The sequence below is a fragment of the Ambystoma mexicanum genome, chromosome 4p (assembly GCF_040938575.1).
Source record: "Ambystoma mexicanum isolate Mex_15411 chromosome 4p, UKY_AmexF1_1, whole genome shotgun sequence".
NCBI lineage: Eukaryota > Metazoa > Chordata > Amphibia > Caudata > Ambystomatidae > Ambystoma > Ambystoma mexicanum.
Genome location: NC_090927.1, coordinates 72,504,082 through 72,517,392, shown reverse-complemented (window position 1 = coordinate 72,517,392; position 13,311 = coordinate 72,504,082). Strand labels below are relative to the sequence as shown.

At 44.3% G+C, this 13,311-nt stretch overlaps 2 protein-coding genes across 2 annotated transcripts in view; both read right to left on the bottom strand.

Annotated features, from left to right (window-relative positions):
- The window catches only part of LOC138453013 (zinc finger protein 84-like), a 189,306-nt gene that overhangs the window by 109,226 nt on the left and 66,769 nt on the right, over positions 1-13,311 (bottom strand). The window lies entirely within an intron of this gene.
- Positions 16-2,274, bottom strand: LOC138452768 (zinc finger protein 568-like). Its single transcript, XM_069605113.1, has one exon. It carries the CDS (start codon positions 2,272-2,274, stop codon positions 1,162-1,164), a length of 1,113 nt encoding a protein of 370 aa, XP_069461214.1. The 3' UTR covers positions 16-1,161.

Sequence of the window (13,311 nt, the reverse complement as noted above, 5' to 3'; positions counted from 1 at the left end):
AAAACACCTATATAAAACATGTAGTAGCTAGTTCTTAAAAAACGATCAATTTCTATATAAACCATGTGTATTACTCTGTTCATTGACTATGTGGACAAATTTATTAATGAAGTAAATCATTAAAAAAATATAAAAGGAAACAGTCAACACACCACATTGTGGTTATCTTACTGTTAGTAAAACATTTCAAACCATTGTAATCCATTGAGAAATCTTCAGTTGAAATTAGATTACGGCTGTAGTGTAAAAACTAATACTCACTGAAATATAAACATACACACACTATTTTCCCATAAACTTATAGTTGATGGAACAGCTTATATAATTGGATTCAAAAAGTATGGAAAGACATTTCCAAGAATGCTCAAGCAATGGCACTTGGTGCAAGAGCTACCTGGAGTAATGAGGAACACTACAACTCAAAAATTAATGTAGACTATATGAATGCATAATGACATGAAATCACATGAAAGAGCCAACAGCTACACCATGTAAGCATGACAATTAAACGTCAACTCTACTGAACCAGCTTCCTGTATGCATATCTGCAGATGCATTCTTATAATACCTTGCATCTTTTCTTGTGCCAGTAAATAGTCTTCCTCTTAGATATCACCTCAGACAATCCTGATACACTATTACTTGAGACGCGTGCCAACTGATATCATTTTTCACTTATGCTTTTGTGGTCATCAATGCTCCCAAAACTAGATGGCTTTTCTGAGTAAAGCTTTCCTGATATTCTGTACAGCAATACTGTTTATCTTCTGTGGGGATGTTACATGTTGCATTCATGTCATTTATTAACAAAATATTTTTTTAAATTCATTGCTATCATATTTTATTTCACTTGAATGGATTCTCATATTCAATTAAAGTGCCTTTCCAACTGAAGCCTTTCAGCACATCTTTTCTGATAAAGCTTTTTGCCCGTGTTCATTCACTCATGTCGAATTAGACCAGTTGTTTTGTGAATCTTTACATGCATTAATTTCACTGAAGCAGCTTTTCTGGTTTGTGGGTTCTTTCATGTACAGTTAGATTGCCTTTATGAGTGAAGTGTTTCTGACATTCTGTGCAGTGATACGGTTTTTCTCCTGTGTGTGTTTTTTCATGTATAGTAAGATTGCCTTTCTGACTGAAGCATTTCTGACATTCTGTTCACTGATATGGCTTTTCTCCTGTGTGAGTTCTTATATGATGAATTAAAGTAATTTTATGACTAAAGCATTTATCACATTCTGTACACCGATATGGTTTTTCACCTGTGTGGGTTCTTACATGTTGAATTAATGTACATTTATGACTAAAGCTTTTCTGACATTTATTGCACCGATAAGGTTTTTCTCCTGTGTGGGTCTTTTCATGTAGAGTTAGATTGCCTTTATGACTGAAGCGTTTTTGACATTCTGTGCACTGATACGGTTTTTCTCCTGTGTGGGTTCTCTCATGTACAGTTAGGTTGCATTTTTGACTGAAGCTTTTCTGACATTCACTGCATTGATAATGTTTTTCACCTGCGTGACATCTCTCATGTTGAATTAGACCGCTTTTGTAAGCAAATCTTTTCTGACATTCTGTGCACTGATACGGTTTTACTCGTGTGTGAGTTTTTTCATGTACAGTTAGATTTCTTTTCTGGCTGTAGCATTTCTGATTTTCTGGACACTGATATGGTTTTTCTCCTGCATGGACTCGTACATGTTGAATTAAAATTATTGGATGACAAAAGCTTTTCTGACATTCACTGTACCGATCAGGTTTTTCTTCAGTATGAGTTTTTTCTTGTAGAGTTAGGTTGCATTTCTGATTGAAGCTTTTCGGATATTCTGTGTACTTATACGGTTTTTCTACTATGTGAATCTTTTCATGTACAGTTAGATTGCATTTCTGACTGAAGCTTTTCTGACAATCTCTACACTGATAGGGTTTTTCTCCTGTGTGTTCTTTTTGGTGTGAATTTAGAAAGCTTTCCTGACTGAAACATTTCTGACATTCTGTGCACCGATAAGGTTTTTCTACTGTGTGGGATTTTTGGTGTAGATTTAGATTGCTTCTCTGGCTAAAGCTTTTCTGACATTCTGTGCACTTATATGGTTTTTCCCCTGTGTGGGTTCTTACATGTTGAATTAAAGTAGTTTTATGACGAAAGCTTTCCGGACATTCACTGCACTGATAAAGCTTTTCGCCTGTGTGAGTTCGTTCATGCTGAATTAGAAGTCTTTTGTGAGTGAATCTTTTCTGACATTTTGTGCACCACCACTGACTGAACATGGACAATCAATCTGAGGATTGATTTGCTACTAGATTGCGCTTGGCACTCACTAGAATATGTGGGTGCAGCAGCATGTCACATCTAGACAAAATTGTGAAGATTAGGTTGCGTCACATCCAGTTAGAACTGTGAAGATTAGCTTGCATCACATCTAGACAAAATTGTGACGATTAGCAGGTGTCGCATAGGGACAGAATTGTGAAGATTAGCCTGCGTCACATCTAGACAGAATTGTGAAGATTAGCCTGCGTCACATTTAGAAAGAATTGTGAATATTAGCTTGCGTCACATCCAGACAGAATTGTGAAGATTAGCCTGCGTCACATCTAGACAGAATTGTGAATACTAGCAATCAACCCTCTGCATACACTTCTCACATACTCCAATAAAACATCCAAAACTCTTCAACACAGCGAACACTTCACAACACTGCAACAAGACATAGCACCCACCACCTTGTACAACACCACATGACGTCCGCCTCCCAAATCTTGCACCCAAGCTTAGCGAACAGTACATCCGAACTGAAGTTGCCAACAGCACATTACAGCTCCATTGCTCTTTTTTCCTGCTCCTACCACTACCGCCCTCTTATTTTCACAGAACTGCCAGAGCGCCAAGAGACCACGCAAGTGGCACCTGTGTGCAATATAAAACCTTTAACATTATGTGCATTGCTAGCTTCTGCATGCCTCGAAAGTAAATGCTGGGATGAAGAAGTGGAACATGGAGGTAATTAACATATTACCTGGTAATCATCATTACTACTAGTACTACTCTTCCTCGGCACAGTGCTTACTACCTACATCACCCAGCCGGCATGGTATGGAGGGACAATGACTATGAAAAGAAACTAAAATATTATGGGATACTTGGGGATTATCTCTCCAGAGGGATTCAGACAGAATTTACACTCAAAATGTGTTCCTGTCAAAGAGATTGATACCTGTAAATAAGTGCTGTGACGAGGAAGAAGACTAGGAGTAACGATGATTAATGAAAATTAATCTGATCATTGACCAACAGTGGACCTGATTCATGGAAGTGTTTTATAATGGTGCAACCCCATAGGAAAATGCTCTGTGAATCAGGCCCATTGTTACTTGCAAAAACGTCAAAAATCTGAATCATGTTTGCTGTGGATTATATATTATTTCATCTTAATGGGTTATTAAATGTACTTCAACCACCAAAGTGGCCTCCTGGAGCTAAATTGAAAATGCTACAGCCTTGGAAGAGGAATTCATCAGTGCAGTGCGGCACGCAGAGAAGCTGCAGCCAGCCATATATTTATTAAATACATTTTGTTCTTGGGACAATGAAAAGGGCAGATTCCGATTTTAAAGTTTGTGTGGGGGTTTATTTCTGAAAACTGTTGCACAAACTTGTTACGCGCTGTATGTCCCATGCAACGAGACTTTCCTTTAATTCTGCATTCAATGGGAAACCGGTGAATGGAGAGAAAAGCCGGATATTGGCAAGGATTTGGCCTTAGTTGCCACACTTTCAACATAACATCAGCACACGACGACTACCGGCCGCATACACCCCAGGCCCAGCCGACGGAACCACCAGGCTGAGGCTGCCAACAGCACATCACTGCAATCTTGCACTTTTCCAGCCTCCACCCACTAACCCACCCCTCCCTCCCTCTTTCAGAGCCGCCAGAGCGCCAGGGGACCACTCCGGTGGTGATAGTGCGCGGTACAAATGACCTTTAACATTAACATTAACATTTAACATAACTACAGCCGCTTCAATGGCACAACCCTTCCAACTCGGTTGGCCAAACTGCCCTATTATTGAAAGTACAAGACACCACGAAATAGCCCAAAGAGTAAAGAGGATGAGGGAGAGATTGCAGATAGGTAGGTCCTTTCCTAGGCAAACAAAGGGTTGCCATTAAATCAGGAATGCATTCACACATGCACACACACACACACCTGCTTTTAGTGTATGCGTCTATTGCCTCATAGACCACTAACAGGGTTTCTGCTTCTCGGAGGTTGTTAATAACACACAGCACATGTGTTGTATCATGCAGAGAAGTTAATGCATACAATAAATATACATACACTGGTGATACAGGTTTCTTTAAAAGAGTTCCCGGTTATCATAAACAGTGCCTTTGGTGTTGAACTCCAGATTGCTGATTGGAAAGGATCTAAAATACTGCTAATCTCAGAGGACTGAAGCTGGCCACACAGGGCAGATTAGAAATAGGGTGGAAGATTGAACCATTATATGGATCAGCTGATGAATTCTTGAGCAGGGGGTTGCAGTTGCATATTTCAGAGATGACATCAGGATTCCTTAACACAGATCGTTATTAACTATATTTTTAATAACATTGCAAAAGGTGTCAGCGAGGACACTTTCAAGTACTTCTGGAGGACAGGGGTCTTTTGTAGACCCAGAACATTTGCTTAGATCAGAAGAACGGGTGTGGGTAGAGTAGTTGAGTTGGGTAGAGTAGTTGAGGTGGGTAGAGGAGCTGAGGTGGGTAGAGGCGGGTAGAGTAGCTGATGTTGGTAGAGTAGTTGAGGTGGGTAGAATAGCTGAGGTGGGTAGAATAGCTGAGGTGGGTAGAGTAGTTGAGGTGGGTAGAGTAGCTGAGGTGGGTAGAGTAGCTGAAATTCTAGGAATTATCAATTCCACTCTGTAGGGTCTACAATAAGTGTCTGAGCCGGATGTTTGGCATTAGACTGAATTTGTGAAAAGATATTTTTCACAATAACCTAAAATAACTGGCAATGCTATCCTGTAATGATTGGGGTGGGGTGACCACATTTTGCATAGCTGCAGGTGCACACAGCTCGTGGATAATTAAGGTTCTTCCTAGGAACGTCCGGCCATCACAAGATGCACAGTACTCTTTTAGCGCAAGGAAGGATTTCTGTACTGTCTATTAAGCAGAAGAAACTTAAATCATGATGATAGAGTCAACGTTAATTCACCAGTTTCGATTCAGTTTCTTTTTTGATCCTTAATAAGTAAGGTGTAAACAAATTGTTTCTTGTTTCTGTTTTGGGATGACTAAAGGGATGTTCTGTGATCTATGCATACCAGCCCAGAGCTTATGCTCACATTACAGGTATGCACAGTGCAGATGTGTCTGTTTCTTTTACCACAGGTACAGCATACAAGGCCTGTGTTCTTCCATGAGTGACCCCACCGTCTGGCATTAAGCAATAGTATATCCTGGGGTAGTGAGGTGGGCAATTTCCTGGCCATACAAGCAGTAGGATTAGAATTCCCCTAAATTGCCCATGTTAGGGAGGCATCACCATTCATCCAGGGTTGCTGCACTGGAAACATGGTTCTTAGAGCGGGGTTCCCCCTCACCATATGAGCGCCATGTTAACACCCTGCTGCCAGCGGCCCTCTCCTCTTCGCCGCACCTAACAGACCCTGCCTGAGCACCCTGTACCTCTCCTTACATACTTAGGGTGGGGCAAATGGCTCCCCCCTCCTGCCAGCACTGCACTCCCTGTACTGGCACTGAAATCACCCAGCCCCCTCACCACAACCCTTATCTTTTTAGGGTAGGGGGCCTACCTCATTATGTTTGTACCTGGTTGCTGGGAACTAACCATTTCTCAGCAACCACTCCAGGCAGATTACGATAACATGGTGGAGAAAATACGACGAAAATGTAAACTCCTGACAGCTCAAGGATATACCCTAAACAAGAAATATGGGAAGTTTTCGATAAAACCTGTAGTCCAATTTTACATGGCAAAGGCCATTCCAGCTCTAAGTTTTGGCGCTGAAGCAATGCTGGGATGCCCGGCTCAGATATGGCCGTGGTGCGAAAATACATTCTGGAGCAAAGTATTAGTACTGCCCAGAGGGACCCCAAACGCTTGTATTAGATTTGAACTTGGTCTGATTTCAATCAATGCAAAAGTTATATAGAACATGCTTTCTATTTACAGGAAAGTCTTGGGAGCCGACGATCTTCCACAATATCAAATCCTACGTAGCAATTCAAAACATTTTAATGCCTCAAAATGAAGCAGTTGGAAACTTACGTGTGCTACTCTTCTGAAACAACTGCAGGTACATCCGGACACACTAATCCAAAACCCGAATGCTGTAAAAAAGAAGCTATGGCTTCAGGATTGGTGTGAAAACCAAGATCAAAGAGTTATGCATAGATGTATGGACCAAATTGCACCAGAGGCGCGTGCAATGAACACTCTCCCAAATTACCTGTAAAAGTTTCCATGTAACAAAAAAAGGCACACGTTCTTGAAGTTTAAGATGAATTTGTTTCAAACAAAAGCAATAATGAACATAAGAAAGAAAGAAAAAGATCCAGAAGAATATTGTAGATTCTGTAAAACAGAGAAAGAAACACTAAAACACCTAGGGCCTCATTACGAGTCATGCCGGTAAGGGAAAAATGATGCCGGTATGTAGATACCGGCATCATTTAACGTTCCGTAGCATTCTGACCCGCAAACCCGGTATGAACGGCACATATAATAGCGGCATAGGCGCCTACACGCGCCTCTTCAGGTAGTAAATATCGGCATGCTGATAATAGGGGGCAATCACAACCCACGCAAACATGCAAATATCGGCATCACGAACACGGTAAGAACGGGCTGCATGATGCCGGAAAAACAGGCATCGCGGACCACCCGCAAACAGCAACCAAGATACAAGGCAGCTGCCACAGGTGCACACAATCCCCACAGGTGGAGTCAAAGGAGGCTGCGCCAGTATGAACTGAGAACACCCACACACCACAACCCCCCCACAGGTGTAGGCAATGCAGAGTGGGCCAGTACAAAAGGAGCACACCCACACACCACAACCCCCCCCCACAGGGGGGATAGTACACCTGGGTGGCAATAGCCAGTGAGTGGAGAATGAATGCAGAGCTAAACACTCCTCACCTGCCACAGCCAAACTGAAAATGACACATCACTGGGCCACATATCACAAATGATGCAAATGGATGACAACAAGTAAGAGGCACAACCAGGGCACCGTGGTGATGGCAAGCAATGCATGACTGAATAGGATGGCAACTGTGCCAATGCGGTCAGTGTGACCATGCATAGCAAAGAGTATACTGCATGAATTGGAGGCTAAACATTGTCGCACTGCCACAGCACATCTGCCTCAGCATGCATGCTTACACCCTGCATCATCTATTCAACCCCATCCAGTTTTCCACACCTCTTTACAGTATACATTCCATATAGGTGACTATTTGGTACACGTACAGGGACATGTGCATACTCACACCTAATAGCTGCTGCCATGACCGTGCTCCCTGAAGGTGTCAGTTCAGAGTGACACACGCCTATTTGTATCTGCTTGCAGGTGATGGAGGATATCCGTTGAGGCCGTGGCTACTTACCCCTGTGCGGAACCCGCAGAACAGCCATGAAGAGGAGTACAATCGTGTGCACACTCGAACCCGTGTTGTGATTGAGCAGACCTTTGGCCTGTTGAAGGCGCGGTTCTGCTGCCTAAGCAGGTCTGGTGGGGCACTCCTGTATAGGCCTGAGAAGGTGGCAAAGCTCACCATGGCCTGTGTCATGCTGCACAACATGTGCGTCCAAAGGAATGTACCACTGCCACCTGACATTGACATGCATGGCCCGGGTGAGGATGAAGGGAATGGAGACGGAGGCGAAGGAGCCCCCCTGCCAGTACGTGATGCACGGGACGGCCATGCTGTACGCCAAGCACTAATTGACGAATACTTTTAAGACACAGGGACCATGAATGACTTCTGTCAGTCAGACACTGGGCTAATGTGAACATGCACAAAGGGAATGTTGTAATTTGGACACTGAACACCGTAACACATTAAATGGATGCACACCAAAAATAACAATGTCCAGCCAGGGATTGTTCTCCAGAAAACTTGTGTATTATATGAAAGTGCAAAACTGTGCCCACTCCCCCCTCCCACAATCCCCCAACAAACTCCCTCACCCACCCCACAAATCCCAAATGTCCCCATGTGCGCAACAAACAGTGTTGCCTTCACCAATGTTACTCCTCACATTTTTTCCATTTTTCAGAAAGTTACTTTTTGGCGACTTTTGGGTCTGGGGGTTCCATGTCCATGTGCCGTGCGCTCCTGCGCATTAAGCGCACAGGGCTAGATTGAATAGAGGTGGAAGGTGTTGACGTGGTGGATGTGTCAATTGTCAATCCCCTTGCAGACCCCTAGTGTGGCTGCTGCACTTGCCTGATGTTGGCCCATAGGGCCTCGGTCAGTGACCCCATGCACTGCCTGAATGCAGACGTGGACACCTCCACGGCAGCTGTATTTGCAGCAATGGCCGTGGCTATGGCCTTCATGGCCTCATTACCGGAAACGACCTGTTGCCGCATAATCTGCAGCATCTCGTCTTGGCGGGCGTCCACCCTTGACAGACGGACCTCAAAGGGGGTTTCTGTCGCAGGTGTACCGGTGGCTGGTGGGGTGGTGGAAGGCAGGGTGGTGGAAGGCAGGGTGGTGGAAGGCTGGGTGGTGGCAGGCAGGGTGGTGGAAGGCAGGGTGGTGGAAGGCAGGTTGGTGGAAGGCTGGGTGGTGGAAGGCTGGGTGGTGGCAGGCACCTGCATGGGGCCCTCGTCCTGGGCACTGTCGTCCGCGAAAATGCCGATGTCCGAATCTCCTAGGTCGGAGTCATGGAGACATGGGTCATCCAGGCTCTCTGTCTCCACAGGGGGGCAGGGGGTGCCAATGGATGTTGGGCTGGCCAATCCCAAAGATTCTTCGGCCTATTCGACCACCTGGTGGCCGGTGGTACAGCTGGCACTATCGCAGCAGGTGCACCCTGCAGAGATGATGCCTTGTGTGGCACACTGGGAGTGGTCGCAGGGAATTTTTTGGAGGAGGGGGTTGCGGTGGCCCTGGTCCCCTTGCGTGCACTGGATGTGCTTGCCCCCCTGTCCTGGGTTCCACCTTCCTCATCGGTGCCTGGGGGATAGCAGAGATGCAGGTCATCAGTGAGATTGCCAAATGGCAGCTGTGATTTGTTGCAGTGTAATATCTTGATACATTCAGGCATGATTTCATTTCTGTTGTGTGGCATTTGGTGTACTGAGGGGACATGTTGGCAATGATTGCATGGTTGGTGGCAATGGATTGTCTAGGTGTGGGGGGGGCATGGGCATGGATGGGTCATGTTGCACCTCTGTTGGGTTTACATATTTCACGCAGCAAGCATGTGGTGCAGGGGGTGGCAATCAGTATTCTGTTGGTGAGTTGATGTTGCCTTGGATAAAGGAATTTCCTTGCCTAATCGGACTCCCACCTCACTTGTGTCACATCATGTTTTGTTATTGGTGGATGTGATGGTTCACTCACCTTCCTCTGTTGTGGTAGCTGCCCCGAACTCCTGCTCTCCGATCCCCTCTATGGATTCTGGGTCGATGAATCCACTTGCAATCTCCTCCCATGTGGTGAGCTTAACAGGGGAGTGTGTGCCACCGCCTGTCGCCATTGCGGCCCTCCGGTTCTCCGCAAGGATCTTCCGGACACGGAGGCGGAGGTTGTCCCAGCGCTTTCTGCAATGCCGGACACTCCTTGGGGTGCTCCCCACTGCTGTTACCCTCTGCGCAACCTCCTGCCACACCTGTTTTTTACGCGTTTGGCCCGCATGCTTCAGGTCCGTGCTTCGAATTATGTCAGCATGCTGTTGTAGGGTGTCCACTAGCATTGTCAATTCAGCATCTGAAAAGCGCTGCTTCCTCTTCCTTTGTGAGCTTTTTCCAGTGGCCTTTGACATCCTGGTTGTGTTTTGGCACTCAACAACACGGGTGTAGTGGTAGTAATGGAGGATGGCAATGGATTGTGTTTTTAAAGATGGCCGCCGGCCCATTTCCCGTTCCTGCGCGATGACGTAATTTCCGGGTCCGTTTTTTGCGAACACGGTAATTACATGCCGGTATTACCGTGCCGGTATTTACGGGTTAGTGTGAGGCGGTAGCGCAATGGGCGGGTCCCGCGATGCCGGTATAGGGGGCTTGGAGGCCCTTTACCGGCATGGCGGTATTGCCACTACCGGCATGGGGGAACGCGCATGCTCGTGCACTCGTAATGACCCGCTATTAGCGGGTTCATACGTGCACGGAAACGCTCATTGCGGCATGCCGGTAATGAACCCGGTTTTACCGGGCAACTCGTAATGAGGCCCGTAGTGTTATACTGCAAAGAATTGCGGGATGAAAGGACTCTTCATCTGGGATCGGAAATATCAAAAAGACCCTCTCTTAATGGCGAAGAGTGGTGGCTTGTTCTTGCAGAGCGAGCTGAACTGAAACTAACTTTTGCTCTAATATCTTTCTTAGAAAAACTAGAAGGCAAAATGTTAGAATATCAGATATGCTGAAATTACTAAGGGTTGAGAATAAGAAAATGAATTAAATCCGAGGTTGAATACCTTAGTAAAGACAAAGCATAGAAAGAATAGTCTAGATAATAGACAAATGGTTGTAGAATGTAATGATGAATTGGAAATATTTTAATTTTTTTTTATTCTTTGGCTTTTATCAGAAAGTAATTGGAACATTATGATGAATTGAAAATATTTTTAAAAGTATGTAATGAACTATATAAAATAAATAATAATAATAAATTACCTTTTTAACCCTGCCTTCACCCCACAGAAAGGGACAGCTTTATTAACCATGCCCTCTGGCCGTAGAAAGGGATATGGACCCGCAAACATTGTTAAACACCCTTGCTGCACTCGGGCCTTTAACTCGGCATTAGGTGTCCATAGCTGCGGCTACGGCTATGAAGCTTAATTATAGCCAGCCAACTGGGTCATGAGAAAGTCAATCTGATAGGCGATTTGTTGACCCAAATGAAAAGAAAGATGTGGATGAACGGAAGAAACATTGACAGGAAAGAATACCAAGTTTGTACATTTTCACTTGATGTGTGGGTGTCATAATCTGTTTAAATAAAGGGAGTCTATCAGGTCCACGTGCATATTTAAATCACCTAAAGCAACTGGATTCTTCCGACCCATGAGGGGTTCAGCAACCAGGTCCACTCAGTCTGGGGAACAAAGCCTGATGTTACTCTGTATACAAACAAAAAGTACTTTGCAGCACCTCAAACGGCCTCACAGCTAGACTCTCAATGATACCCTGGGCTGGCTATCACAGCCAGACTGCCGTCAAGTTTTACCGTCCTGACCAATAATTGTGACATCACTGATACAACAAATGCAGATTTTTATATGATAAAATATTATGACAAATCTATCTGACAAACACAATTCTTCACACCATCCAATGAAGAGATTAGCATAAGTTGTGCAAAGATGCACCCTGTCTACATTTACTTTAATTGTAGAAAACATTTCTGGTTAAACAAAATGTAGTTATATTGCAATACCAGTTTCGCCAAGCATCAGGGTATGGCTTTGGAGGGCTGGCAACTCGCTAATCTAGAATATATGAGATCCTTCATACCATCCAGGTGGTAAACGTCAGTGTGCAATAAAACAACCTTCACAGGATATTTCTTCCCATTTAATCAAAATACCTTTCGTGTCACAAATAAAATCTCAGTATAGTTAATAATTCTGAAAAAGAAATCAATATATCTAAACACATTTTGCGTACGATTTAATGTGACAAACAGGTTTTACTGCAGGTGACCCAGTCAATTCGGTATCCCTACATATTATCCCCACCAAAATTATCGCCATTTATATGGTCGTCTGGAACGCCATAGGCGATCATTTTTGGGGGAGATAATTTGTGGGAGCAGGGGATGCCGGGGTGTCCCGCGGACATTTAAAAATAATGCAGGGTTGTGGGGGTGTCCCTCGCAGGGTCCATGCCTCAATATCGCCACACAAATATGACGATATTTTTGTATCGCAATATTTTTGCGGGGATATTAACACATGGAACCCTCAATTCATGTACTTATGGGAGAATATAGATCATAGCAATTCGAGGATTTAATGTTGCTTAACACCCATATGCCTCTGATGTGATCATGCCAGTTACTTTCCAATCCATCAAAAGTGTATAGAGATACATTTTATGTTTAAGCAATAGGACCCAAGCTGGCAGGCTGGATAGGGTGGTAACGGGCCGGGGGCCTTATCGATGAGCCCCAGCTCCGTTACCACCTGATCTTGCCCTCCTGCAAGGGTTTCATTACTATTAGCACCACGTTTTTTAATCCGGAAGCCTGGCGTATTGACACCAATGTCATTTTGTTTGAATGAACAGTGCTTGCGGCGTCCCGTACATTCAACAAAATATGTATCTAAGATGGCTGCCGTGGAGCAGCAAGTGGGGCTCCATGTGGGGCAGGGATGCAGAGAGGCGATGAATCAGGTAAGTGTGACAGGGTCCTGGGGAGCGAAGGGAACAGTGACTGGAGGAAAGTGGATGGTGGGGGGGAGATGGTGGGGCGGGAGAGCAGTCTACAGGTTGCTCAGAATGTGCACCTAGATTGTGGTATTTAGCCCACAATCCGAGCAACCTGATTGGCTGGCGCCAATGCCCAAGGTGGTAATAATTATTTGGATCCGCTGGATGTTGATGATAGGTCTGAGGATCATTTAACAGTTGGCAACTTTCATGAACATAATCAGTTATATTTAAAATAGATTGACACCTTCATCAGCTGGTAAGTTATTATGGTTATATAATGTTGGATATCAAGTAGGATTCTGTGGTCACTATTAATCAAATTAGATTGAATAGCATCTTTCAGATTTTCCCCCCAAAAAATGTTCTTCTAACATTGATGCTCTTTAATGCACATTTCCCAGCTATTTTTCATTGGAACTGTTTTGAAGTCAACAATGCCATATTTCATAACAGGCTCTTCTACCTGTTCAAATGTTGTGCAAGAATGGGGTTACGGCACCACAATATGCCTACAATATACCTACATTATTTTTTCAACATAATGTCCTTATGTGCTTGCATATAATTGAGGAGAATTTCCCGACTTTGTAAATATTAGGATAATGTTCTGACTCATTCCAGAATTAACAATCCTTTACACATACCCTTGCTGG

Excerpts from the sequence above, each read along its gene's own strand:
- LOC138452768 (XM_069605113.1), bottom strand. The coding sequence starts at position 2,274 with ATGTTCAGTCAGTGGTGGTGCACAAAATGTCAGAAAAGATTCACTCAC.